General features: G+C 37.9%; 1 protein-coding gene across 5 annotated transcripts; it reads left to right on the top strand.

Moving 5' to 3' along the window:
• The first annotated feature begins 1,129 nt into the window (after positions 1 to 1,129).
• LOC137015090 (mixed lineage kinase domain-like protein) lies at positions 1,130 to 24,711 on the top strand. 5 transcript variants are annotated; one of them, XM_067379777.1, is made up of 13 exons: positions 1,181 to 1,216; positions 8,616 to 8,723; positions 8,975 to 9,057; positions 17,968 to 18,420; positions 18,531 to 18,647; positions 20,473 to 20,656; positions 20,822 to 20,922; positions 21,004 to 21,139; positions 21,246 to 21,330; positions 21,503 to 21,642; positions 21,726 to 21,775; positions 21,874 to 22,017; positions 24,106 to 24,711. In XM_067379777.1, exons 2-13 carry the CDS (start codon positions 8,704 to 8,706, stop codon positions 24,144 to 24,146), a joined length of 1,554 nt encoding a protein of 517 aa, XP_067235878.1. In that variant the 5' UTR covers positions 1,181 to 1,216; positions 8,616 to 8,703; the 3' UTR covers positions 24,147 to 24,711. The 5 variants fall into 5 exon arrangements, with proteins under 5 accessions (XP_067235881.1, XP_067235880.1, XP_067235878.1 ...); XM_067379779.1 differs by lacking the exon at positions 8,975 to 9,057 and having other exon boundaries at positions 1,171 to 1,216; positions 8,616 to 8,713; XM_067379780.1 differs by lacking the exons at positions 8,616 to 8,723; positions 8,975 to 9,057 and having other exon boundaries at positions 1,130 to 1,216; positions 24,106 to 24,710.
• The last annotated feature ends 411 nt before the right edge of the window (positions 24,712 to 25,122 follow it).

Raw genomic sequence — 25,122 nt, 5'->3', positions numbered from 1 at the left:
GGGAAATTCCTTCACCGTGACAGCCCTAAAGGCGATGTACTCTCCTCTCATGTAAAAGTACACGACTATCTACTTCAGGTTATCCGTGGCTCTATTCACCCGCCAGTGGCGAAACTACAGGTGGGCATGGGCCCGCCCACTTTTAATTGTGGCGCACCCAATCAAAAGTTGGTCCTTTTCAAAACAGATGTATAAAATAATTTAATAAATGATAATAATTCTTATCTAATAGAGTCTTATCACACTATAACTTTATTTATTTAGTAAAAAGAATGATTAAATGCAAGTTTCCATGGTCATTTGCAGGTGATTTCCTAGTTCTCCCTCTCCCTATAGATGCATATCATAACGCTAGTCCAAATGAAACATTAAATATGATTCATCAGTTTCAGTCCTGTCGACAATGTTATCTTGTAATAGTGATTTGAGAGTTTGTGGAGTTGAATTTGAAAATGGCAAAGCAAATATCAATCAGTTGATACTTCAAAAAGCCAAATTGGAAATCCCCAATGTTTTGCTGCTAGAAACTAATGCTAGCAATGAATCAGAGTGATTCCTTTAACACAAACTGACAGAGACTTATGATGAGTTCTTCCTCGTTTTTAACCAGAAGTTCCGTTGTTTCTGACTAATATTGTAGGACATGTAAAGGTAAGTACAAACATTTTCTAAATGTTTATAGTTGAAAAACTTCTAAACATTAATTCATATGCGCCTATGTTTATACTGACATACTTGACATAAAAAGGAAGAGCCATTTTGTTGTTTTTTTCAATGCATTGTAAAAAAAAAATGGTATGATTAATAAGTCTCATACATTACTTTAACTCTCTTTTATACTCTTTACACAAGATTTAACTTGATTTTAAAGTTAGTTTTAATGTAATTTAAGTTGAAATTATTTGTACAGCCAATTTGATTATACTTATAGTTTTTAAGTTGAAATAAGTAGAATTTTTTTGTTTAAGTGCAGTGTATAGGTTGTTGTTGTTGGCTGTTTTGCAACTTTGAACTTGAAACTGTGTTGCGTTATATTTTTTCCCTGTTAATTTGGCGTGCGGTTTTTATACTCTATGCTTAGCCCAGCCTGTTTTACGAAAGTCCACCCCCTTTAACATGTCTGGCCTCGCCCAGACTGAGACTAGCTGTTTTCGCATTCCTGTGTCAGACTGAAGAGGGTTTTTACCGGTTCAGATAAAGATAAAGTAACTTAAAAGTAAGTACCATAAGTTATGTCTTTACATATAGTGTATTTTGTGTTTTACATTCATTGTGCAATAATCATAATAGTTTTACTTCTGTTTTTCTTTAAAACTTACAATTATGTCATACAATAACTTTGAAGTATCTATGGTATCTGTTTTTTGGGGGGGTGATTGTCAGAAATGTTGTTTTGCTATAGAAGTACCTGCTTTTAAAAACAAAGACACAATATAAACTGGGAAGGATTACCAGGACAGAGTCAATAAGGAAGTCTAGATTACTCCATATAAAATGTTTAAGTATAAAGGCAACATGATTTTTAGCTGATGATGTGCTGTAAGTGCAGTGGCTCGAAATGAAAGTAGCTTTCACAATGAACTTCCTGTTTGTGGTTTCTGCTTCATTCGTTTGTGAACGTAACTTTTCAAGAGACAAGGTAGTCTCATTTTAACATGCAGTATTGAAGTAGTTTTCAATGATACTTCATTTTCTTTGATTATTTTGTGGTATACCGCTCATTGGAAACATCTATAATGACAAGAACAGTGATTCTATTGGGAATTAGGAAATTGGGCGTATTGATTTGATTTAGTAAGTTTCACTTCTCCTTTCATTATAATGCATGAGGAATAGATGCCATAAAACTTTCTACGTTTTCAACATTTAAACTGAAGTTTGTTTTTCCATGATTGCATTTGTTTCATTTCTTCATTCAATGTGCATAAATCAGAAGCAATAATGAAAGACATAAAATTATTATTTAATAATAACAGTTTTTTAAAAATGTATTTAAACGTAAATTAAACGTTTTGTTGCCGCCATAATAAAACTGTGTAAAACCTTTGCTCCCTATGAACCTTTGTTAGCTATACATTGACTGAAGTTGTCAAAATATAGCTAATCATTGATCCTAAAATATCTGAAAAAATAAAATAAAATCTCTAGTTATTTTCACTTAGAGGGGACGAGGTCTAGTTGTCACATGGGGAAGTTATCATGATGGACACATTTCAGTATATTCAGTACTATAAGGTTTTGAGTCCAAAGTCCAATGGTCTGTTACATGAAGCTGGTTTCATTTGCTACTCTAGGGTGTGTTGTGGCAAAAATCAACTCCGACTCTACTGCATAAGAGACAAACACGTCCAATTGTCTTTAAAGCTTTTATTTCTTGCAAGAAAGGTCAGACAGGTCATACAGAAACACAAGTAGCTGCAGAGTGTAAGACCAAGAACGAAAGCTTCCCCTCACTGTTATATTTCTAACCTCCAAGGCCGAAGCCTCTGTCCTTTTACCATATTTGGAACATCCCTTAGTGGCTGTAACTTTCCACACATAGTTAGCACAGACATGTTTTAAACATACATCTTGCATTTCCCCATACCATATCTTGCTCTTTCTATTTCCAACATCTATGTTAACACGATGTTAAACATTACCACTTAAGCCAACATCATGTCATGTTCCATAAGCATCATATTTCACAAGAATACAGGTAAAAAGCATATGAAAATTTAAAATTTCCACAACAGGTGCGCTTCCCAAAGCGAATTATGGTCGCAAGTTCTGTCTTTACCAATAGAGTTCAATGAGACTTACGACCATAGTTCACCAACTTTGCTCTCGGGAAACACAAGTTTGGGATTAGTTTGAGCAGACTCTAGTTTTTCGAGATCAAGAAGGTGGATTGGTATTTAGTGGGTTCCAGTGGCGGCTGGTGCAAAAAAACAAAAACAAAAAAACAATTTAGAAATGCAGGAATGAATAGGCTAATTGTTATCCATTTAACAAGTGATATAATAATGTATCAATCTAAAACATGGAAAATTCTGTATTTAAAGCATGTCATAGGGCTGAGATCCAAAAAAAAAAAAAAAAAATCTGTATTTAATTTTAAAAAAATTATTTAAGATCCTGCCCAATATTGTCCTAGAAACAATGTTCATATTGAAGGCTATAAAAACAAACATGAATGTAACTGTGTAGTATGCTATGGATTATGTGCAAAAAAAAGGGGTCAAATCACATTAGGCCTAGGCTACATTCTAAAATTGAAGACTTCAGATGCAAAAGCCTCTAAGTGCCATCTGAAACTTTCTTCTAAAATGAGCATTTTTATCAAGCTCCTATGTTTAGGTTCAGTAATTTCACTTTCATGGCAATTAATAGGTCCTTTTCATTGCCATTAAAGTTAAATAACTGAACATAAACATACAAGCTTGATAAAAATGATCATTTTAGAAGAAAATTTCAGATGGCATTTAGAGGCTTTTGCATCTGAACTCTTCAATTGTACCTTTACAATCTAAAAACAAAATGTTTTTTGAAGCAGAAATTAAATACACTAAACTAAAAATAAATAAAAACAAAAGAACAGACTAATAATTATTATTATTTTGATTACCCTAGAATCACTTTACACAGTTACTGCTATCGTACAAATACACTTAGTTGTAGGTTTGATACATATGACATAATTATGTTCGCCAACAAAAACAAATTTTCAACAAATATTTTGAGCAAAATGTATTTTCACTCAGATTGAACTCCTTCTGTTCGGCGCGGAAGTTTGTGCTTGCTGAAGGCTCGTCCACGCCTGACCGCAAAATGGAAATATTTTCTTGACTTTCTAACTTTTACAGATGGAGAATTTGTCTGTGAAATGTAAATTATGCACTGAGGAAATTATTAAATGTCACTTCAGCTTTAAAAAAATTATTAATAGAGGTATGTTTGTTTCCACCAATCGCTGCACAAGTTAAGGTTACGTATGATGACGAAAGCATGTTAGTGCGAGCCCTCCCGGAACCCAAAGAGATTGCATTGCAGTGCCTGCAGTTCGAAAAAAAAAGTTCTTTGAATGGAAGTCTATGGGAGCAGTCGGGGCAAATCTCCGCCAGACTGAAATGCCCAAAAAGAGGCGGTACTCCACAGAGCGTGACTCGACGCTGATTGGACTATATCCAGAGGCAGAACAAACAGCCTAGCAGTGACAGCTAGCGTAACTCTGTGGTTGAATGTGATTGAAAAATGCGTCCTTTTCTCACTTTGGTGGTGCGTCGCCCTATTGCCCTAATGAAGAAACCGCCCCTGGGTTCCCTTTCGAAAGGGAACTTCATCTCTGCGCTGAATTGCGCTATGGGGGAACGTCACTCGTGACTCGTGTTCGAAGTGCCAAAATCACATGATCCGTTCTACGCATGCGTAGTAGACTCTTTAGAAAACGCACATGCGCAAATGATAATTCTGTTTTGCGACGACCTGCACGATCCGTTGTCTCTCTGTGTGTCTTCTTTCAAGTAATTTCCATTGTCAGTTTGAAATACTCTATAACGTTTCCCCACACTTGTTTGTAGTTCTTTCTTCATTTAAGTGCAGACAGTCTTGGCAGAAATGCATATTATGTTCCTTATTGTCTTAACAACATTGAAGGGGTTATTTTCCTCATTTAGATTATATAGATATATATTAGCCTATACCCACTGAGCAAATTACGTCCAGAAGACGTCTTTTTGAGGTCTTGTCTCAGGTTGAAAAGATGTCCACTGAGGGGCCAGAATGAAAGTTTTTATGACGTCTTTTTTTGACGTCTTCTGGACATCCGATATAGACGAACATGCAGAATCACCAAAGGAGAAAAATCACAATTTTTAAGCCACCATCGTGGAGATGAGTGTTTGCTTTAGTTGGGCTCTTGACCCTTGCCTTATTAATATTAGAGTTTGTTTGGGCAGTTAATTGAGTCATAACAGCCAGACAAGCAAAGAGAAATAATCAGGTGTTGGTTATGGTCTCACATAACCATTATTTGATCTGAACTCATGAAGAGCCCAATCTCTGAGTTAGATTTACATTATTGATTACAGCAGACCTGTGTTTCTGAAGATCAGCTTTAACAATATAATTCAAATGATTTCAGAAAAGATTTGTTGAAACAAAAAAAAAAAAGTATTCATTTTAGGCACACACAGACATCAAGAATCAGCCTGTGAATCTCAACAGTGGTGACCATCAACCATCTGCATGTTGCAGTGCATTCTGGGAGCCACCAATCAAAATTCATCCATGGCTCCCATCATGCACTGCTGCATGAATAAATTATGAGCTTAATTGTCTTAGTAATTTCCTTTATTCTCATATTTTATTTTGTTCTGTTTATGTGACTTTTTAGTAGCTTGTTTTCTAATGCTGCGTTCACACCGAACACGTTTGGGGGCGTCTGAGGCGTCTGATTTACATGTTAAGTCAATGTAAACGCGCGTCTAGGTGTCCTGCGGCGCGAATCAAGCGTTGACGCGTGAATGGCGTGGCGCGAATTGAGCGTTCACGCGGCTGACGCGTGAATTGAGCGTCTGACGCCCAAACGCCCAAGTTGAAAAATATGAACTTTGGTGTAAATTCGCGGCGCGTTAACCAATCAGGGACTTTGCTTTGGTAGTAACGTGTTTATGATGTAATCAGTGGTGGAGAAGAGAACAAAGATGTCGCTGTGTGTGGCCACCCTGAGCTCTATGATGTGTCATTATATTTTTTATCGAGACAGGAATAAAAAGGACCTTGCCTGGAAGAGAATAAGCGAAGAAATCGGACAATCTGGTTAGTTGTAAAACTTTTTGCATGATTTTAGCCGTTGATACTAGCCCACCTTCTAGCTAGCAAAAGTCGGCCGGCATAACCGTGTTTAATTGCCGCTACAGGTTTCCAGCTGACGAGATTATGTGTTTATTCAGAGGATCTGTGCAGAAAGTGATGAAAGCCCCTCCCATGACGCGAATTGAGCGAATTTTACGCGCATCTGAAGCGTTTGACTTCAAAATGTTCAAGCGTCCAACTAGACGCGTCTGGCGCGAATTTAACGCCCCAGACGCGTTCGGTGTGAACGCAGCATAATGTTCAAAGTTGATCTGTTGATCAGAATATGTTGCTTGTCACCGTCATTGAGATTCACAGGCTGATTCTTGATGTCTGTGTGTGCCTAAGAGAAAGATTTTTTTATCATGTGAAATCCTTTATAATATATTGATAAAGCTGATCTTGTGCTGTAGAATCACAGTTCTGCTGTAATCAATAATGTAAATCTAACTCAGAGATTGGGCTCTAAATGAGTTCAGTGATTCAGGTCAAATAATGATTAAGTGAAAACATAACCAACACCTGATCATTTCTCTTTACTTGTCTGGCTGTTATGACTCAGTTAACTCCCCAAACAAACTCTAATATTAATAAGGCAAGGGTCAAGAGCCCAACTAAAGCAAACACTCATCTCCACGATGGTGGCTTAAAAATTGTGATTTTTCTCCTTTGGTGATTCTGCGTGTTTGTCTATATCGGATGTCCAGAAGACGTCAAAAAAAGACGTCATAAAAACTTTCATTCTGGCCCCTCAGTGGACATCTTTTCAACCTGAGACAAGACCTCAAAAAGACGTCTTCTGGACGTAATTTGCTCAGTGGGTATAGACCCATACTAATACAAATTACTCAACATAAAAATTAACTATTAGCAGCTTTTAATAAAAAAAACGACACAAACCACCTTTGACAATACTACTGACCTCAGAGTCCAAAACAAAACATCAAAATAGACCCGCTGTTAAATGTTAAACACAATACAACTAACGTTACACAAATATGCCGCCTTGCCGTCAAATGTTTCATTAGTAAGTACTGATAGTGTAGGAAAACCGTGACGTTTTCTACTACGTAATTACGCGCATGCGTGAAACGGATCTTGCAGGTGGAACGGATCGGCTCTGGGATCGTGTACCGACACTCCAAGGGTGTGTCTCAATCAGTTCCCTAGCTCCCGAGCTCGGGAATCAGTATATCGTGTACACGAATTCGGGCACTGGTAAGGACAGTAAAAGATGCTGGTTCACTACACATTGGGACACTTATGACTCTATTTCCGGCGACGTGACGTCCTCATTGTACAACATCATCACTATTGGTATATGAGCAACAACAGAGCTGATATTTTCTGATATTACTTGTAATGTTATTTAAACTACATTATGATAAATTATTTGCTTGTTACTTATACGTGCAACATTTCAGCCCTGAAATTAAGTGTTAGCTAGATTATGTTCATTACCTGTCTAGCGATGTATGTTTATGCTGAAATATAATAAAATAACGGTTTGTATTTTTAAAAACATCTATCGCGTATAGTTATGTGTAGTGAGTTGGCTCACGTGATTCAAGTTTCGCGCTTCAGAACTTCCGTTAAGGGAGCATAGTGAGCATCGATGCTCCCTGGTTTTCACGGTGCATTGTGGGACTTTTCAGGGAGCGAACGTTTCAGTGCCCTGGAAGGATTCCGCGAATGAGACAGCCCTTAAAATGGCCGACTCCCTGGTCAGTGCCCTGACTACTGAACTAGGGAGCTGATTGAGACACAGGCTGTGTCCGAAACTGGAAAATGATGCCATCCGAGGACACATTTCAAGATAGTAAGGCATCAAGGCACGTCCGAATCCAATGTTAGCTTCACTTCCTCTCTCATGAGATACCTTCCTCAGATCGATTTTTGCAGGAAGCATAGATGTATCCTTAGTTGCCTTTGATATCCCACAATCCTGTGCTTTCCATTCTGTGACAGTTGAGATAGAAAAATAAAGATAGCGTCCGAAAGTTGCATTTGCTGCTCAGTTTGTGTATAAATGTACGATTTTGATCAACATATTTCAAATTTTATATAATTTCTATCGAGAAATTACTGCTGTAGTAATTAAATATTTGTTTAGTTCTCACCAAAGCTCGCGCTATATTGCTGTAGATCATTAAACTGTTACGCTGCCTCAGAAGTCTGTCCGAAATCAGTTTCGTGAGGTACCTTCATGCACAAATGCTGCCGTACAAGTCATTCTCTTATAAGATAGCGAGGCAGCAAGACTGCTACCTAGGTTTTCGGACGCAGCCACAGGGCAATCCTATTGGCCGGCGACAGCCTATGACATCAAACGGCGCGAACCGTGACGTATAAAGGGAGCGCTTGAGGCAGTCAACATCTTTTTTGTCTTTTCGTGACTGTTTTGTTCGTGCCATTGTTTCACAAACTCCGGTAGGAAATTACTTATGTTTTGTCTGCAAACATTCAGGAGAATGAGAACTATGGAATTATATTTGATCCAAAAATAATGATCTTAACTTTTCAAAAAAAACTAATAAAAATATAAATTGAAACTGAATAAAATGTCTTTGAAACTTAAAAAAATAAATCGCAGGCAAAATGTTTGACCTTGTTTTTAATACACTGCATGTTTTGCTAAGTTTCTTTTCTTTCTTTCACTGATCTTTACTTACAAAAGCATTTCCAGAGTTTTCATTTATGCTTCTGAAGTTTTCGTTTACAATCCCAGAGTTTTCTTTCTTCTTTCTGGCACAAATCTCTTGCGGGGGCGGGGCCAGCAGTGGTGTGTTCTCATTGGCTACTGAGTTTTTGATTGACAGCTTCTACTTGACCTGGAAGTGAAGACGTCAGCGTTGTGTTTACAATTACATGTGTGGAGGTGAGCGTCTGTAAGCGGCTTCTTATTTCATTTAAAGATATGAGTTTTGTTTTTGAATTTTATCTGTATTTATCTGCGGCTTCTACTTTGTCGACATAAACTTTTAGGAGCGTGAGAGATCAAACGCGAGAGAAAATGAATGTCTTGAGGTTTAATTGTACATTAAAGGTTATAATACTGAAGATATTGCATAATGTCCAATGTTTTTGGAGAATATTTGATTATTTCTGATGATTCTTCTCTATTGTTGGGTCTGATTAGGTTGTGCTGTTACAATTTAAAGAGAATACTAGTATCATATACATGTATATATTCAGCCATCAAGAAAGTCTCACTCCAACCAGGTAATCAAGGTTGGCAACCATGGCCATCACTATACCCATTGTTAGCATATGCACATACACCATCACAATTAATGATCACTCAATTCTGAAGGATTCAAACAATATGAAAATAACAGTCGTGGCTTGCTGTAAGACGGTATAGACCTCAAAGGGCATTTCAGTACTCCACACAAAGAATGATCTTGTTGCCATTTTTTATCATTCTAATAATTTTATTTAGTTATTTTATTTAGTTAACATTATCATCTAACATATAAAAGTAATTTTTTTTTTAACAATCATCAACTGTTTCAATTGTGACTTACATAAAAAAAACAGTTGAATAAATGTAAATGAAAATATGAATCAATTCAAATAAACTTAAATTCTTTATTGTCACTACAGTATACACACAAGTATCAAAGTAAAAGTGTTGGATGCAATTATGTTGTGAAAGGAACAACCAGAATCCACAAAACACTAACTGCATATTCATGTAATGCACAGTATTCTCATGATATACAGTACATTACTATAAAAATGCACAAGCACCTATTATAGAATACATGTGTAAAATTCATTTTATTACCTTTTTTTAAATATAGTGAATAAACTGTATTAATGAATGGAATGAAATGTTCATGTTGTCTGAATACATTTTGGTTTGACTGTATGACTTTCATTCTCCACATAAGCACAAATATCTTTAAGAAAATAGTCCATCTCTGTGAGCCCATAAGTGGACTGTAACCCATACACGTATGATGGTTGGTGGGAAACGACTGTTAATAATTAAAACAGTTCAAATTATTAGTATTTTTCTCATCTATTGTTTCACTTCAGAAGACATTGATTCATCCACTGGGGTTGCATGGATTACTCGAAGGACTCGAAGACATGTATTATTTTCCTAAAAATCCTAATTCATGTTTATCTGTAGAAAGAAAGTAATATGCATCATGGACGGCATGAGGGTGAGTAAAATATATGAGAATTTTTTGGGGGTGAACTATCACTTTAACATTCATATGTTGTTGGTATGCTAAGGTCAGTATGGACTAATAAGAATAAAGTACAACCTCTTGTGTGTTTGTGAACTGTGTCTTGTTTTAATCTAGAGCTCCAAAAAAATTAAAATATTTGCATAATATCAGGTGTCTGAAGATCAAGATCCCAGTCAGTCAAAGGTGATGTGTCTGAACAAAATAAGATTATTGTCTGATGGGGACAGTGGATCTCTGGGGCTACCACTCCCTCCTCTGGGTCAGCATCAGAATTTTGTTAATGGAAAAGTTGCTCCACTCCCTGGAAAATAAGAAATCAGATGTATTATAATCTAACAATACAAACTGCTTTGAATTCCCACATAACAAATTATGCAGACTTAAAATATTTATTTCAAAACAAATTATATATCATTTCAGCCATAATTACTTTCACGTATTAGGTTTTGCATTTGGCCATACAGTACTGTGCAAAAGTCTTAGCTTTGTTGTTTTAGCAATGTTTTAATGACCACCCATGTTTATTTTTTGGTCTTTATTACAATGCAAACAGAAAATACAGGAAATATGCACACAAAAAAATCAGAACAAAATTGATTCTATAAGCAAAAATCAGTATTTAACGTGACCTCCTAGACTTCCAGTTTTTTCAAAGGAGAAACTTCTGATCAGATTTTGAAAGTTTTCTTGGCCTTCCAGTCATTTTCCATTCCATTTAGGTTTGAGAGAGCCAGGTTCTCACTATTACTCAAGTGTAAGGAGAGGTCACTAAATACTTGCCACTTTAGCCTGTAGAAGTCTTTTTTTTTTTCTTCTGTTTTTTAATAATGCTTACAATTTTTTTTTTCCTGGTCATATTCTAATAAGAAGTCTGAAAAAAAAAAATTATATGGTCACTACCATTGCTAAAACAACATCTAATGGTGTCCTAAGACTTTTGCACAGTACTTTATATGTATTATTATTAAAGACTACCTTTTCCCCTTTAAATATGATCTAATCCAAGGCTGTATGTACAGTACATAACCAGATCCTGTAATGATTGGGTTAAATCAAGACAACACTGCTGTATAAAGTGGGCTCTAAATGAGCTCTAAAATACCTCTCCATCTGAAAAAGCAAAAGCAAGTAATGTTACTTATATTGATTTTGTAAACGTAAAAAATACTGACTTACCGCGAGTATCCAAATAACGACGATGATTGATGATAATGATGATTATATCATTCGTCTGTGCTAGGCCTAAGAAATCATCTCACCATAGTAGCAGCAGATACCGATAAAATAATAAAAACGCCTATCTTTACATCACTAAAATGAAATAAGAAGCCGCTTACAGACGCTCACCTCCACACATGTAATTGTAAACACAACGCTGACGTCTTCACTTCCAGGTCAAGTAGAAGCTGTCAATCAAAAACTCAGTAGCCAATGAGAACACACCACTGCTGGCCCCGCCCCCGCGAGAGATTTGTGCCAGAAAGACGAACGAAAACTCTGGGATTGTAAACGAAAACTTCAGAAGCATAAATGAAAACTCTGGAAATGCTTTTGTAAGTAAAGATCAGTGAAAGAAAGAAAAGAAACTGTTAGCAAAACATGCAGTGTATTAAAAACAAAGTCAAACATTTTGCCTGCGATTTATTTTTTTAAGTTTCAAAGACATTTTATTCAGTTTCAATTTATATTTTTATTAGTTTTTTTGAAAAGTTACGTTCATTATTTTTGGATCAAATGTAATTCCATAGAGAACGATATGGCGGCTGCGATCATAAGGCTCGCAGGTGAACTCGTTGGGAAGTCTGAGCGAATTATATTTTCTCTCGGCTTCCCGGGGGTGACGAGGTTCTATTTTAATGACTGTGACGTCCGTGTTTGATGAGCCGCTGTGTTTTTGGGACGCGCTTTTCGAGTGAGAAAGGGGCCTCGCGCGGACGGTTCGACGAACGGTTCCTTTCTGTCCATGAATGTTGTGGCTCCCATAGACTTTACGTTCTCTCCTGATCTCCGCGTTTGAGATCGGGAGGGCATGGAAAAACCCCTGGCCGTTCAGATTTGGATCTGAGCAAGATAAACGGGAGGAGGAAGAAACGAGAGTAATGGGTGATCAATTGTAAACACTGTTGCGTTTGTAATCGATTCCCCAGCTATTTTAGGGCTATTTATATCTACCCTCTCCTCTTCCTATTTCACCTTTATATATATATATTATTATTATTTATTTTATTATTTTTTTATTTACTTGCTACTTTTTCTACTTGCTCAGGTGTTTTTACAGTTAGGCTGTCGGCTGGCCTTTTTTTAGGCCGCCTTCTGGCTTGATAGTGAAAGTGCTTTTAGGCTTTAACACTAGAACCGCCAGGGGTCGCTGTATACATAAAACCGCCATGCGTGTCAATTTTACCCACGCACATTACACCTGTTTTTATATGCCTAAAGAACATATTATTCATTTTCACTGTATTATGTCACTGTCTTCACAAAGGTGTCTAGAGTCATGAAATTATTATGTCTTGTCATCAACTATATTTTTGTCCTGTTTTATGTTCAAGGCTTTTTTTTTTTATGCAGGCTACACTAATTTTTCATAACGGTCAAGATAAACAAGTCTGCACTGACAACGAGAATTAGAGGAAGTAAATGCATATTTGGGTGGTGTAATATTATAATTAATCATATATTAAGATAACCCATGTGTAACACAGTTCGTAAATGTGGGAAGGAGGAGGCGGGAACCGGCGAACATTCAACGTAACTTTAATGTAAAATAAACAAAGAACAAAACGAAAGTAATGCCGGCAGACCCTCGCGGACGTCTGCCGGCCACACAAACATAATAAAACATAACATAAAGTCCAGGCCTGGTCCTCTCCCGTCCTCCACGGTCGTCGCTCCTCCCTTTTATGCTCCCGGAGCTCCTCCGTGAGAGATCAAGGCCGGTGCGCCTCCCAGGTGAAGCTTGTTATCACTTGCGTCACCGGCCTCGCGCCGTTCCCTCACGGCTCTCGCCCGCCCTGGTCGCCACACCATGTTATTTAAATTACTAAAATTTCCTCTAGAAAATAATGAACAATAATAATTCCCCACACTGCATAGGATGTATGATGCGATGACAAATTCAAGCGCGCAGCTTCACCTTAATTATTTATATCCAAAGTTTGATGCTGACTCTGTAATTATTGTTACAATCCTATCCTGAAGAACAGTCACATTTTTCTCGGAGGCTCTGGATCGCTGTCAGATGCTGAGCCGACCCAGGACGCGTCACTGATCTCACCACCATCAGACTCTCCTTCACTCACGGCATTTAGAGCTCCTAACTCTTTTGTATCCATAAATCGCCGGCTTTTACTCATTGTGACTTTATGAAACCGATGACCACTAATTCAGTAAGTGAAAGGTGTTGCCTAGCAATGTATAATGTTTAAACATGAGGGGACGCAAAAATGACAGCACGATAGTTTAGTGTATAGTGGGTAAATTTGACCCGCGCGGCGCTTATAGGTATAAATGCCCCGTTTTATGTTCTGGTTTTATCTAAACAATTTTTAAAACCAAGGGATTGTAAATTACACAATTTTAGTAAAAGTCAATGACTGTGAGACTTGGATGTTTTATTAAAAACCTGTTATGTAGGCTAATTGTTTCCTTCGACTGGAGTCGATTTTAATCGTTGACAGTCGGAGAAGAACACAAACGTTTATGATTGAGACCGCTGCTAAGCAACACACTGTGCGCGGGATCTTGAAAATGGATGTAAACAAATAAAGCCGGGGACACACCTAACGATTGTAAGCCCGATTATGAATTTATTTGATACTTACGACTGATCATGTCCAATCGCGCCGAGTCAGAGCCAGTTGCGTTCAGTTGGTGTTTACAGTTGGTGCTTAAAATCGTGCAGTGTGCTGCGTCTAACGATTCTAGTCTTAGAATTTTAGAAACGGTCATTGCCAGTCCTCCTCACAAAGATTCTTCTCAAATTTGATAATTCCCACTTCTGAAGTAGTGATTATGAGCAAATCGCATTCAAGTTTCGTTATTTTTTTTTTCAAGGAAAGTCATCTTTACAATAGCACTGAGAGCACGTGAAGGCAGCATAATATTTGCGACCGATGACGTCTCTGTTTCCTTGGAGATTGTGTCAGGCGATTGTAAACAAGCGGCGAAATGGCGTCAAAAACGTTTGAAACATAAAAACACATTGGACAACCGGTATGGAAGAAAAACTGGTTGAACTCTGGCAAGAGTACGAATACAACATGTCTTCGAAGGAATACCATAATAGAAGCGATAAGAAAAGAAGCTGCTGCTATTGCGGAAGCTTTGAACGTGTCAGGTAATGTACAGGGCCGGATTATCCATAGACTGCATTGGGCGAGTGTCCTGGAGCACCAGCCAATATTATTTATCTGATAAGGATACAAAATTAACAGTTGATACAATATATACAGAGAGAATATAAAGAGCCCTGCCCCTTTGATCGCAAAAGTAAAAGTGCCCTTTGAGGTCGCATTGTGGTAGTATAAAGTTAACGTTACTTCTGAAGTAATTTAATGGTCTGTACAGTGCCGTTTCAAGTCGAACAAGCTTCATTGAGGATCGTTGCTTAACAACGGCCGACACCACCGGAGTGCAAGCCCTAAAAATAGATTTAAGCATATGAATTACAAATATTCTACCTATTATTGAGATTTTGTTTACTCACCTCAAATTCTCTCTGTAGAGAACAAATCCATGTTGCCTCTCCAGCCAGGACCTCACACATATCCTGCGCGTTTTTCCACTTTTTTAGTTATTTTCCGCACAAATATAGCTGCAGATGAAGAGCGCCAGCTGTTTGTTTACATCCATTTTCAAGATCCCGCGCACAGTGTGTTGCTTAGCAGCGGTCTCAATCATAAACGTTTGTGTTCTTCTCTGACTGTCAACGATTAAAATCGGCTCCAGTCGAAGGAAACAATCGGTGTGTGTTCAGTTCAGTCTTAGATTGTTTCAGCTAATCGTTAGGTGTGTCCCCGGCTTAAGCTGGTCATTGGTTGTAGACTTCTGTGAAGTCTCCTGTACAGACTGGCCCCAGGCTGGCTTGTGCTCCCCTTTACCAGGGTGCTCTAGCGCACAGCCTCCTCGGCGCTTTTATCAGAAGCTGAGTAGATCCTAGGATGAGTGGTTGTACTCCCCTCATACGAGGGTTTTTAGCGCTCAGCTGAGTTCCGCTCTCTAGGATGCCCATCTCTGCGTGTAGGTTTGGGTTGCTTACTGCCTTTTTCGCAGTCGCTCTTTCCTGCGCTCCTCTTTGGAGTTTGCGCTTGGAGATTCTGTGTATCAGACAAGGTTGGCCAGGCTAGGTTTGGCTTTCACTAGATTAGTAAGGCCTCCTTGGTGGCGTTGGGGGCGGAAAGCCTCTTTTAGGCTCCGCTTGGGCTGTTGGCTGTAGGGAATGCTGTCACTGACAGCCTTGGAGAAATTGTTCCCGGTTTTTCCCTGGAAAACTGCCGGACGTTTGTCGAGGCATTTTGGGCATGCATTCTCCTCTAGCATGGTGGCTTGGGTATATCGTTCCCCATAGTGCAATTCAGTACAGAGTTGAAGTCCCCTTTCGAAAGGGAACGTCTCAGGTTACGGATGTAACCATGGTTCCCTGCGAACAGGGAACGAGGCTCTGCACTTTCCTGCCATGCTTCGGGATGACTGCTGAACAGTCCCTCAAAGACGAAAAGATGTTGAGTGCTTCCTCGGGCGCTCCCTTTATACGTCACGGTTCGCACCATTTGATGTCATAGGCTGTCGCCGGCCAATAGGAACCTTTGCTTTGGAGCTGGTTTTTATTCTGGGTTAAGAGATCACAAACCCAAACTGGTCCAATCAGCTGTGTGTAAAGTGACATGTATCTGATGCAATAAACCACTCCCCCTGGATCTCTCACATCAAATTAAAGCAGTTTAGGCCCCGTCCACACGGAGACGCGTTTCCGTGTATACGCACAAATTTTTGGTAGGCGTTTTGTTTCGGAAGGTGAAACCGTTTTTTTTTTTTTTTTTTAAACCGGAGCGGATAAATCTGAAAGTGCTGCCTTTGCATTTTCGTGTGGACAGCCTATCGTATATTTTGTGAAACCATGATTTCATCACCCCACGTGTCTTATTCTTTTAAGTGTATCTTTGTGGCAGAATTACAGCGCCACATACTGGTCTGGCATGTATACTACATCGTTTTAAGTTGGTTTCTGCAGTTTCGTGTGTATGCAGATATTTCTTGAGACGAGGGGAAAAAAAAGCTTGGATGGGGAAAGATCTGGCTTTGTGTGAACGGGGCCTTAGAGTGAAAGAATTTGAGACAAAATTGCTCATTTTTTGCTGCTGATTTTATAATTATTATTTTATGTATAATTATAATTATGTATAATTCATATAATCGTATAATTACATTAATTGACAATTAATATTAAACTTTGCTTTTAAATTAATATAAATATAATACGTGCATTAATATAGAACGTCATGTATTCATCTCTTTTTGAACCTATATAAAATATGCCTTATTTCTTTGATTCGTATGCATTGATATAGTCAGATTTTCTTTCAGCTGCCTTCTCCAACTTTCACTGCAGAAGCAGTGTTTATTCCTGCCTTGTAAATGCATTTAATTTCATTATATTTTTCATAACAATGTGTGAATCTTCAGAAGAGAAGTGAATTGCACAGTCTCTCTTGCAAGAAATGAATCAAACCGACACTGTTTGCCGCACATGTCACTTTCAGGTGCACATGCTTTAGAGTTAATGGCAAACTCTGGATTAAAGGGTTAGTTCCCCCCAAAATGGAAATTCTGTCATTAATTACTCGCCCTCATGTCGTTCCACACTTGCAAGACCTTCGTTCCTCTTTGGAACACAAATTAAGATATTTTTTTGATAAAATCCAATGGCTCAGTGAGGCCGCCATTGCCAGCAAGACAATGAACACTTTCAATGTCCAGAAAGGTACTAAAGACATATTTAAAACGGATCATGTGTCTACAGTGGTTGAACCTTAATGTTATGAAGTGACTTTTTGTGCACAGAAAAAAAAAAAAAAAAAAACTTTATTTAACAATATCTTGTGATGGGCGATTTCAAAACACTGCTTCATGAAGCTTCGAAGCTTTACGAATCTTTTGTTTCGAAACAGTGGTTCGGAGCGTGTATAAAACTGCCAAAGTCACGTTATTTCAGTAAACGAGGCTTTGTTACAGTTAAACTGACATTGGCAGTTTGATACATGCTCTGAACCACTGATTCGAAACAAAAGATTCGTAAAGCTTTGAAGCTTCATGAAGCAGTGTTTTAAAATCAACCATCACTAGATATTTTTGAATGAAGTCATTATTTTGTTTTTTTTTGGCGCAAAAAAGTATTCATGTTGCTTCATAACATTAAGGTTGAACCACTGTAGTCATATGACCTGTGACATTTTAGGGTGGACTAACCCTTTAAATCTGAGTTAACAGAGAAAGTTTATACCAAGCTTTGTGACACCGCTGAACCTGATCTAAACCAGGTTGGATTTATCTGGATTTGTCAACTCTGAACCTACTCTGAAACTCAGAGTTTGTTCAGCTAGCTTCATGCAACAGGCCTCAGATGCATAAAAGCTAATTTAAAACACATTATAGTAGTCAAGGGTTTTTTTTTAAAAAAATTATCTCTTCCATTTTTGTTTCACAAATTGGTTTGTTTCATTTGTACCTTTACATTTTTGCTGAATTACCAGTTAAATAAACTGTACTGGATTTATCTGCTTTAGAGCTAATTTTATATTTCAAAATAAAGTATCTTTCAAAAATCATTGAAGAGTAGATTTACATTGTGTCAACTTGATATCATTCTTCAGTCATCCAAGACTCTTAACCTTAGAAATATTTCTTTTTAAATGTATTTTATTCCCAGCTGCGATGGACATCATAGAACCAATCCTGGCCATTGCAGAAAAACTGTACAACCTGTGTGGGGAGGTGCAGGCCAATAAAAAGCGCTGCAAGCGTTTGGCTCTCCGCGTGTCCACTCTGGCTGATCTGGTGGCAGCTGTGAAGGATCATGGCTTTGGGACTGAGCCTGAACAGGTTATAAATGGACTTAAACAACTTAAACTCACTCTGGAGTCAGCAGAGAGGGTAGTAAGGAAATACACTTCATTCAGCTATTTGAAACGCATCGCGAAAGCGTATGAACTCGGCGAGGAGTTCAGCGGCCTAAATGAAAGGCTGAATGATGCGGCACAGTTACTTTCTCTAGCGCTTCAGGTCGAGCACAGAGGGAGTATACAGAAAGTGTTTCAAGAAGCAACGAGGCGAAGGGAAGATGAAGAAGACAGGCAGAGTGACTCTCTGGAACTTCGAAATTGTAAGTTATAGGCTACTTAAAGATATTGTTGTATGGATTTGAATTGGAATAAAATGGCTACTTTGTAGGATACAACTATGTATTACAGGGTATAAATTTTCCTTCTATAGTGCTCCAGTCTTTAGCCCAGGACAGTAAAGGATTGAACACTACAGTTGACGCTGTGAAAAAGACAGTTGACCAAACGCATAGAGATGTGGAGGACATTAAAGACATGCTGGATTCATGTAAGTAAAAACAAGTGGGTCAATGACAAATAAGACTGTCCACAAAAAAGAAAGTATATATGTAGGGGTGTAATGGTACACCGAAGTCACGGTTCTGTACGATTTCGGTACAATAGGAAAAAATGGTCACACTTTAGTTATAGAATCCAATTCTCACTATTAACTAACTATTAAGTTAATAACAAATCCCCAATGCTAGGTTTCTTTTAATTTATTTTGAACAGACAGTAGTGCAAGTTTGTTCCACCTAGCGGGATTTAGTCCCCCAGTTGGTACAGTGCAGCCTACAATAGTATATTAAGCACTAACAGAATGCACTCTTGCGTAGGTCATGTATTTTTAAAAAAATTTCCACGTTCTGCTCTTTCGCACAGTTGATAATGCGAGCCTTTCAAAGTATACTCCTTTGTCTGTGAGCACAGATGCATTCGACATGTGCGTGCATCTAGAGAACACACGGGCAAAGAGCTTAGAACCCAAGAGGCGACACTCTGATACTTTTTGGGCAACAGTCACTACATGGCGCTCCGGTAGCGCGGCCGCCATTATGGGGTGAAAATACTAACTGGACCATAGAATCCTTCACATCTTATGTACCCAAAATCAGCGAATTTCACTGCTAAATCAGAAGCGCAAACAAACATTTTTTCAAATGAAATCATCAGTAAATTGTATGGCACCTACAATAAATGTTGTATTGTCTTATATATGTTTTATTTTACCAGTTGTGGAATCCACCTATTCATCCATCTGAGGTAACGTAGTTAGCCTACTTTATTTTTTTTCCTTTTTATGAAACTTTACACATTTATTAATAGTAAATTAATAATTAATACATTTAAGATGTTTGCAGCGAAAAATATACAGGCATTTAAGACCTAGTGGTGCAATAGTAATAACCGTATTACTCCACTATCTGAATTGAAATAGGCTATATTGTACATTTTAATGGATCACGCTACAAACATAATGATCTTATAATACATGATGCATTGCTGTGTCCGTTATCGCATAATTCCCACTTTTGGACAATTTTGCTTTAATGGATATTAGACAACACTGCAAAAATCAAGCTGTTATATATTTATTGTCCAACATTCCCAATTTTTCTGATGCATGTCCTTAATTTAATTTCATATGCTGGTATTAATTCAGTGTTTATAATGCTAATACTTGAACTTCAAAGAATTTTAACCCAAACTGACTGGGTTTTTAGAGAGGTAAAATGTTTTGTGAGAAAAGTGGAAGACTTAAACACAAAGTCTGTAAAATAAACTGTAAAAAGGATTTGATGATCACTAGTGATTATGTTGTCATCATTCAGGTTGGATTTCAGCTTTAATGTGCAAAGCAGCTCATATTGCCATAGAAACTAGTGGACTGACATTCGCTTTCACCCCAAAATGGCGGAAATTGCAATGGAACATTTCTATTGAGTGTCGCTTCTTGTTAGTGTATATTCTTTGATACCGTCATTCGAACGTGCTGTTCTTCCATTTTTCCTCAAACAGTGTTGCATTACCGTGTGCGCCCCCTTCTGAATTGGAGTGTGGATCGCCTGTACCGTACGGTTCAGAAAGTACCGTACATGTACATGTACCGTTACACCCTAGTGTGTGTGTATATATAATATAATATAATATAATATAATATAATATAATATAATATAATATAATATAATATAATATAATATAATATAATATAATATAATATAATATAATATAATATAATATAATATATTGCCTGGCCCACAAAAAAAAAGTTATTTTTGAATATTTTTGAATGGTTGCTCAACTGAACGGTTTTATTTGTCATTTGTTGGCAGTGAAAAAACCATGCCTTCATCTGCAGGACATTAGAGAGATTAAACCAGAAGAACTGACCTACAGTATCCCTGTTCAACCCCTTCTGAAGTGCAACCATTCCGAACTATACAAAGGGGTGTACAACAAGTTCACTGTGGCTATCAAGAGATACTCGTGCCCGTTGAGCTCCAGCCCCAGCCCCAGGTAGAGTGTAATGGTAGACACCAGTTATGGGACATTGTTCCATAAGTGATAAAATATGTTTTGTGGTCAAATGTTATCATGTCATTACGTTTTTATAATGAGTGAGACCAGTGTATGTGGTTGTAATCATCAGTTTGATTTGTTGCACTTGTTCATTCTCTCCAGTGAGTTGAGGAGTGTTTTTAACAAGGAGGTGGAGACCATGAAGCGCTTTGAGTCACCCAATATCTTAAGAATGTTTGGTATCTGTGTCCAGGATGAAAATGGTATGCTAATTTTAATTAAAATCTTTTCAAAGTTTGAACTTTGAGTTAAACACACATCTGATTGTCACTGTTTTCTTACAGGACCAAATCCATGTTACTTGATAGTCATGGAATACTGTGAGAAGGGTAGTCTTCGACAAGTCCTGGACAGTAATAGCAATCTGCCCTGGGCCAGAAAAACTCAAATGTGTCTGGATGCGGCACAGGGGCTCTACAGGTTTCAAATCTAGTTAATTTACTCTCATTAATGTCTCTTGAGTTTTAAAATGGACTACAGTGAAGAGACTTAATTGCATTATTTGGTAATCCTTTGCACATTACAGATTGCATCAGTCAGAAGAAAAGTTTAAAGTGCACGGTTCCATCAGAAGCAGCAGTTTTCTAGTGGCAGCTGGCTACAGAGTGAAGGTGAATTGATTTTCACTTTCACAATATTACAATCATATATGTTTTTGTTAAACACATCATCTCATATCCCACTTTAATGTTGAACCCTAAACTTAAAGGGAATATTACTTGTTGGGGTTTCATCCTAATTTTTATGTTATATGTGTATATGCTCGTTTGTATGTTTCTAAAGTTGGGAGGCTTTGAGTTGGCAAGAACAGAAACTTCTCTTCAGAAGAATAAATCCAAAAAGAACAGTGCTTTCCGTTACTGCTCTCCACAACAGCTTCACAATATCAACCATCCTTACGACAAGGCATGTGAGATCTACAGGTACTGCACACCAACTCTAATATCAAATGCATATCTTATTCAAATAAAAGATGACTGTTACTGACTGTACATGCACTTCTTAGTTTTGGCATTGTCTTGTGGGAGATTGCAACACGAGATGTTCCTTTTAAAGGTGTGTATGAACACCACCATCAATTTTGGGGGGGACAAAAATCTGTTAATCTGTGTTCCCCTGAATATTAGTTAAATGTTCTGTGCCTGTGTTTTTAGACTGTTCTTCCCACAGTCAGATCTATCAAAAAGTGTTTGTAGAGAAAGTCACGGAGCCACTTCCTACAGATTGTCCTAAACCGCTAAAAGAGCTCATCAATGCCTGCCGTTCATTTGAGCCTTTCCAAAGACCGACAGCAGGAGGTAAGACCCTATCATACAAATGAAGTTGCATAAAACAAGTGGGCTACATGATTAGTAATGTGTTATTTGTAACATCACATACATTACAGACAGTTTGAAAAAGCAGCGTCACTGGCCCTCGAGATCTACTTTCCTAGAAAAATTTAGCTCCAACTCTTATCAAATACACCTAAACAACCTAATCAAGGTGTTCAGGATCAGCCTGGTCTCGTTAATATGTAGGTATCAATACGTAACCCTTTCAGGTGCAAAACATAGATGCTAAAGGCAGGAACACACCAAGCCGACGGTCGTCCGTCGGGCAGTTTTTGTTCGTTGGCCGACTAAGTTTTCTTAGTGTGTTCCACACCATCGGCTGAACTGAAGTTGGTCCTCGTCAGCTTTTTTGCAGCTGATTCCACATGTTGAATTGGCGTCGGAACTTGTCGGGCCATCTGATCATTCTGATTGGCTGTTCAGATACTGCCACCTGCTGGTACAGAATGGCATTTCATCTCACGCAGGCGCAGAACGGTCGTGCTACTTGGCCGTTGGCTGTCAAGCATCGGTTTGGTGTGTCAGGGCAACTTTGGACCCAGATGCTGTCAACGTGAGCCAACCCAGTCAACACAGTCTGCTTTCGTCACCACTAGTTCGTCGGCGTCAGCTTGGTGTGTTCCTGCCTTAAAATGTACAATATAGACGTACTGACAACATTTCAATGTAAACGTATTTACAGCTAAGAAACAAATATATACAAATCTTTAGTCATAAAGATATTTGTATAATTGCTCTTTTTACCCTTTTATAGATAAATTGTAGATCCCTTAACCCAATACGTCAATATTGTATGTTTCATTGTGTATGAAAACATAAGTAAATGTACATGTGGTAGAGCCACACTTTACGTAAAAATACACAAATACTAATGACATTACATTGTCAGGATTACTACAGGCAAATGAGTTTGATTTCGAGGGCCAGAGTTGCCCAGTCAACTTTAAAGGCAGGAACACACCAAGCCGACGGTTGGCCGTCAGGCAGTTTTTGTTCGTCGGCCGACTTAAGTTTTCTCAGTTTTTTTTTTTTTCGCACCATTGGCTGAAGTTGGTCCTCATCGGCTTTTTTTTCGGCTGATTCGACATGTTGAACTCGTCGGTACGTCGGGCCATCTGATCATTCTGATTCTGACTACTGCCACCTGCTGGTACGGAAAGGCATCTCACGCAGGCGCAGAACGGACGTGCTACTTGGCTGTCGGCTGTCAAGCATCAGTTTGGTGTGTCGGGGCAATTTTGGACCCAGATGCTGCCGACGTGAGCCAACCCCGCAGCCTGCTTTCGTCACCACTAGTTTGTCGGCATCGGCTTGGTGTGTTCCTGCCTTAACTGCATATTGTCACTTTATTGAAACTTTTCTGTAATTCTCATTCTATTACCAACCTAACACAACATTTCTCTGTGTATGGGCCATTGTTTAGCAATTAGTTTGAATTATCAAATACAATTAAAATTGGCCCATTGACAGTGTGATGCCAAGGTTCTTGGCTTTATGTCTGGGTAAGATGATTGTATAATCATAATTGTATAAATAAATGTGGTCTGACTTCATAATTTTGTTTGTTTTTTGCCATTTATTAGAGTAATAAAACCAGCTGAAACAAAACAAAATGGGTTAAATGCTTGACCAAAGATGGGGCAAACATAATGACTATAAATACTAATGACTATATAAGCAGAAATGATGATTAATAAACAATGAAACGGTAAAAAAAAAAAAAAAAAAAACAGGAAGGGGAAATGATTACGAGAGACAAGTAAAAACTAAATACATGAACCGTATGACTCAAGAAAACAAATCAGGTCAACATATCGGTTATACCTACAGAAACAATTGTTGAGAGATTTCAAGAAAGGACAAACGGCCTACAATGAGCCAAAAAAAAAGACTCTTTAATAATCTTACAGCTAGTCTTTACTCTTAGTCAAAAAACAGACATTATTATAAACAAAATTATTCAAATAGATAATGTGAATATGTGAACAAGAACACACAAATTATATTTTTTGATGGTAACATCAAAATCTGAATTTTAATTTTTTTTTTTAGTATTGGTGGACATGCTTCTTAAAATGGTGGATGAGGATTGATGGAGCACCTCTGCATCTCTAACCGAGCCTGCTGCCAAAGTGTCCGCATCAGATTCTAATGACACAATCTACCTGGGGGGTATTCCAGAAATCAGGATAAACTTTACATGCATAAACCCTGAACTCTTGGGATATGCCGGTTGCAGAACACCTGTGAGGAATTCAGCCAACATCTAGTGGTAACCTGGAGTTAATTCGCGCACATAAAGTCATTGTCTATGGATTGCAGATTTCAGGAGGCAGCATGGAAACAGAAGTTAAGAAGCATGCCATGCTTCTTTTTTTCAGTTAAAAGTTGGAATGAAATAAAAATCCACCATATCTATTTTATAAATGCATATTATTGATCTTATTGTGAACAATTCATCTGTGCATGTTTCATTTTTGATCTGGTTTTTGTTTTTGTTTTTATTTTTACTGTGTCATAACTGGATGCTGGACTTCTCTAATTCTCCAATAAAAAAAATGCATTCTTGTTATGTTGGCAGTGTGTATATTATATATTTTCTGGTCTTTCTGATCAAATTTGTCCTTATATGGAATAAAACGGCATGAAATATTCTTCCTGAATATATGGTCACATTGCAAAATTCCCTGTTTTCTCAAATTCTTTCACTTCCTCTAATGTAATTAGGGGGATTTTAATTGTGTTCTGGACCAATATTTACACAGATTACTACTCTGTGTGTTTCCCCTCTAAGTCCAGGGAATTTCTTAACATGTACATTAAAAATTCTAATGTTGGTGATGTATGGAGGCTAGCCAATTGAACTGGGAGAGACTACTCCTTTCATTCACAAATGTTTATACCCGTATCGACTACTTTCTAGTTGATTTGAAGCCAATTCCCTTTACGTGAAACGCCACTTATAATAATAATCTAATCTCAGACCATAGTACAACAGTACTGATTTGAAATATGTTATTTAAATGTGAGTGTGCAAGGCTGCAAGCAGTTTCTAAGATGTGTCACGTG

Source organism: Chanodichthys erythropterus, chromosome 24, assembly GCF_024489055.1.
Source record: "Chanodichthys erythropterus isolate Z2021 chromosome 24, ASM2448905v1, whole genome shotgun sequence".
Classification (NCBI taxonomy): Eukaryota; Metazoa; Chordata; class Actinopteri; order Cypriniformes; family Xenocyprididae; genus Chanodichthys; species Chanodichthys erythropterus.
This window is presented reverse-complemented; position numbering and strand designations above follow the sequence as displayed.

What these genes read in the sequence shown, in the direction of transcription:
- LOC137015090 (XM_067379777.1), top strand. Translation starts at nt 8,704, where the DNA reads ATGTGTGGAGGTGAGCGTCT. An exon ending in CTCTCTGGAACTTCGAAATT is followed by an intron (nt 18,421 to 18,530) that starts GTAAGTTATAGG and finishes TTCCTTCTATAG; the next exon opens with TGCTCCAGTCTTTAGCCCAG. An exon ending in ACGAGATGTTCCTTTTAAAG is followed by an intron (nt 21,776 to 21,873) that starts GTGTGTATGAAC and finishes CTGTGTTTTTAG; the next exon opens with ACTGTTCTTCCCACAGTCAG.